Here is a 3904-nt window from a genome sequence, read left to right as displayed (position 1 = left end):
AAAACCTGCAGTCCCTGGGAGCATGAAGGAGCCCCCCAGGGCCATTCCTGACCAAGGCTCCCCAGGGACTCGTCCCAGCAGATCCCTGAGGCCACTGGGATGTGGGGGGATGCTGAGGGCAGGACAAGGGGTGACAGTGGCCAGCCTTGCTGGGGCTGTGCCAGGAGGCCCCAGTGGCTCAGGACAAGGTGTGTCCTCAGAGCCCTTGGTGGCCCAGACCCTGCTGTGCCCCAGAGCACCAAGACTTGGCTTCTCTTTGTCCCCAGCTGCCATCTCTGCCTCAAATTACCTTCTCTAACTGGAAATAGGGAACACTTCCTCAGTCATGTCCCACAGTGGGACCCATTAAAACTTCAAGAAATTTCAGTATTTTAATTTAAGTTCCAGTTCTTGAAAAGTTTTTGGAACACACTCTCTGGGAATGATTATGAAGTAAACAGAACCAAAGGCCCCGAGAGATTCATTAAAGTTCTTGTGCTGTGTCTGTGCTGCTGAGCTGGGCCGGGCTCCTGGCACAGAGGCAGCTCCCAAGGTAAATCAAGAGAAGCTTCAAAAAGACATTTCTGCTGAGGAGCAGCTCCTCTGCCAGCCCAGCAGGGCTGAGGGCACTGCCTGCAGGCACTGAGGGCACAGGAGCCAGGCACAGACAGGCTCAAGGCAATCAGGACTGGGAAGACATTGAGCTGAGACTGCACTTGGGGAAACATCTTCACAGGCCTGGACATGGTGAGTGTGTGGGTGCAGGGCAATGTCCCCTGTGCTCCTGGAGGCATCTCCTGGAGCCAGCACAGCCCACGGCCTGGGGGATGTGTCAGGAGGACTCTCCCAGTTTCTCTGAGGCACAGGAGGAGGAGGAGGAGGAGGAGGAGGAGGAGGAGGAGGATGATGATGATGTTCTGCAGAGCGGGGCTGCCCTGGGCACCGTCAGAGGGACAGGGCAGGACGGCTCCTGCTGCCAGGGACGGCTGCAGGGGCTGAAGCTGGGGCTGCAGCCAGGGCTGCCCAGGGCTGTCCTGCAGAGCAGCTCCTGCAGCCCTCAGGGCTCTTGGCCAGCCCAGGCCATGTGCCACCTGCCAGGGACAGCTCTCAGCCTGCCTGGCAGCTCCCCATGGACTGTGGGGAGAAGTTGGAGGTGGAAGGAGCCACCCCCATCAGGGCAGATTCCTCCTGCTGTGGAGGTGGTGCTGCATGGCCAGGGCTGCTCTCAGCTTTCTCCTCAAGGCAAGGCAAAGGGGCTGTCAGGTGTGTCTGTGTCACTGACACTCCTGCACTGTCCCACTGGGCATCAGCAGATGTGCCTCACATCTCCCTCACAAAGTGCCTCCTCACCCTCCTGTGCCCACAGACAGCAGCAGCAGCACCTTGGCTTGCAGCATCTCAGTTTGTGTGAGCTGCCCTTAAGGCCCTGCTGGCAGGGAGATGGCCCTGGGCAGTGCCCTGTGCTGGGAGGGGTGTGCAGGGCAGAGCTGAGCCCCCAGGGCTGGGCTGGGCTCTGGGAGCACTGGCAGGGACAAGCCTTGGATAGAGAGAAACAGCTCCCAGTAGGTACAGCTGCAGGCAGCAGAAAGCCAAAGCAACCCTGGATATCCTCCATCTTCAGGTGACTATGGAGACAGAGAAGGGTTTAGGGAGACTGACTTTGAAACTGGAGCCTTCAAAGAGTCCACTTTATTTTTCCAGCACTTAGTAATTGTGATCACCCTGAAATATTGGGAGGAGTAATGAGCAAAGGGCACCTCTGTACAGCCAGCACATCTTACTGTACTGGGCCGCAGGGATCCCTGTTTTCCCTCTGGGCTCCCTAGTGTTCAGGCTGAGAGTAATGCTGAAGATGAAGCAAGAACTCAGCAGGAGCACTTACCTGAACTCGAATATAAAAAAGTTTTTAGTGAAATTCCCACAAAGGAAGAGAACTCGTTTTGAGAGAATTCATTATAAAATTGCCCAGGACTGACTCAAGAAAATCTTTTCCATTTGTAAAACGTGTTCTTTCAACAGCCCACCATGGCCATATTGAAGAAATGTCCAACAGCAGCTCCATCAGCCACTTCCTCCTGCTGCCATTGGCAGACACGCGGCAGCTGCAGCTCCTGCACTTCTGCCTCTTCCTGGCCATCTCCCTGGCTGCCCTCCTGGCCAACGGCCTCATCATCAGCGCCGTAGCCTGCGGCCACCACCTGCACACCCCCATGTTCTTCTTCCTGCTCAACCTGGCCCTCACTGACCTGGGCTCCATCTGCACCACTGTCCCCAAAGCCATGCACAATTCCCTCTGGGACACCAGATACATCTCCTATGCAGGATGTGTTGCTCAGGTATTTTTCTTTGCCTTGTTCATTGCAGCAGAATTTGCATTTCTCACCATCATGTGCTACGACCGCTACGTGTCCATCTGCAAACCCCTGCACTACGGGACCCTCCTGGGCAGCAGAGCTTGTGCCCACATGGCAGCAGCTGCCTGGGCCAGTGGCTTTCTCAATGCTCTGCTGCACACAGGCAATACATTTTCCCTGCCCCTGTGCCATGGCAATGCCCTGGGCCAGTTCTTCTGTGAAATCCCACACATCCTCAAACTCTCCTGCTCACAGTCCAGCCTCAGGGAAGTTGGGCTTCTTGTGGTCACTTTCTGTTTAGCACTTGGCTGTTTTGTGTTCATTGTTTTCTCCTATGTGCAGATCTTCAGGGCTGTGCTGAGGATCCCCTCAGAGCAGGGACGGCACAAAGCCTTTTCCACCTGCCTCCCTCACCTGGCTGTGCTCTCCCTGTTCCTCAGCACTGACACATTTGTCTACCTGAAGCCCCCCTCCATCTCATCCTCAGCAACAGACCTTGTGGTTTCAGTTTTGTACTCACTGGTGCCTCCAGTCCTGAACCCTCTCATTTATAGCTTGAGGAACCAGGAGCTCAAAGAAGCTCTCAGGAAAGCCATGACTGGATGCTTTTCAGCCCTGTCATTTTCCAATAACAGCCCTCACATTGCTTTGCATTGGGAGGCAGAAAGGAGATAGAAACAAACCCCTGGTTTGGCTCCTGCTGTGCAGAGCTGGCACAGCATCAGCGCTGTCTTGCAGATTCTCTCTCCATCAAGCAGCTGAGAGAGGGTCAGATCCTGGGAAGGGACACCAGCCCAGTGACCCTAATTAACCAAAGCAATATTCCAGAGTGTATAAAAGCTAAGGAAAGGAGGATGAATCGAGGACATTCCCTATTTACAGTGTTTTCCTTCCTGACCAACCTCTCTGCCTGTTGAAGTCCTGCTTCCTGGAAAGTGGCCAAACATAAATTGCTGATGGGAAATAGAGAATAAAATTTTTTGTTTGTTTCTTTTTGCTGGTGCATGTAAAAACTTCCTCTTTTGCTATAGAAAACTGCCTTATCTCAACCTATGAGTGGTGTTCTGTATTATTTTCTCTCCCCTGTGCAGCCAAGGAGGGGAGTGATTGAGTGGCTTGGTGGGCACATGGAATCCAGTGGATGTATCCCACTAGCAGAAGCCACAGAAGGCCTTCTTTCCTCTGTCAGGAGCTCCTAATTCACGTCATGAGAGGCCAAGTGTTCTTTTATATACATATATTTTTTTCTGATTCTGTTAATATTAACAGAAATGCAATTATTCACCCCCTTCAACTTACTTAGCCTCCCTTCTTGTGTGACCCAGAGACATTGTGTAAGCAGGGAGTCTCACATAGTATTTAGGTGAAATAAATGGACATGCAATCACATTTTAAAAATGTTTTACTATCCTCATCAGAGCAGGAATGAACAGAAACGGGCACAGCTTTGTGACTGCCCCAGCTCTGGGATGGGCCCTGGGCCTGGAGCAGGAGCAGCTCTGGAGGGCCCCAAGGCCAGGGCTGTTGTGCTGGCCTGGGCAGATGGGATGGCAGGAGGGGCTGCAGAGCTC

At 53.5% G+C, this 3904-nt stretch overlaps 1 protein-coding gene across 1 annotated transcript; it reads left to right on the top strand.

Annotated features, from left to right (window-relative positions):
• Positions 1-2021: 2021 nt before the first annotated feature.
• LOC148219344 (olfactory receptor 14C36-like) lies at positions 2022-3287 on the top strand. The gene has a single exon (XM_088157712.1). It carries the CDS (start codon positions 2022-2024, stop codon positions 3006-3008), a length of 987 nt encoding a protein of 328 aa, XP_088013838.1. The 3' UTR covers positions 3009-3287.
• Positions 3288-3904: the final 617 nt, after the last annotated feature.

Source organism: Sturnus vulgaris, unplaced genomic scaffold, assembly GCF_052056855.1.
Source record: "Sturnus vulgaris isolate bStuVul1 unplaced genomic scaffold, bStuVul1.hap1 Scaffold_155, whole genome shotgun sequence".
Taxonomy (NCBI): domain Eukaryota; kingdom Metazoa; phylum Chordata; class Aves; order Passeriformes; family Sturnidae; genus Sturnus; species Sturnus vulgaris.
Note: the sequence above shows the minus strand (reverse complement) of the source record. Positions and strands in the feature narration are given on the sequence as shown.

Excerpts from the sequence above, each read along its gene's own strand:
- LOC148219344 (XM_088157712.1), top strand. The coding sequence starts at position 2,022 with ATGTCCAACAGCAGCTCCATCAGCCACTTCCTCCTGCTGCCATTGGCA.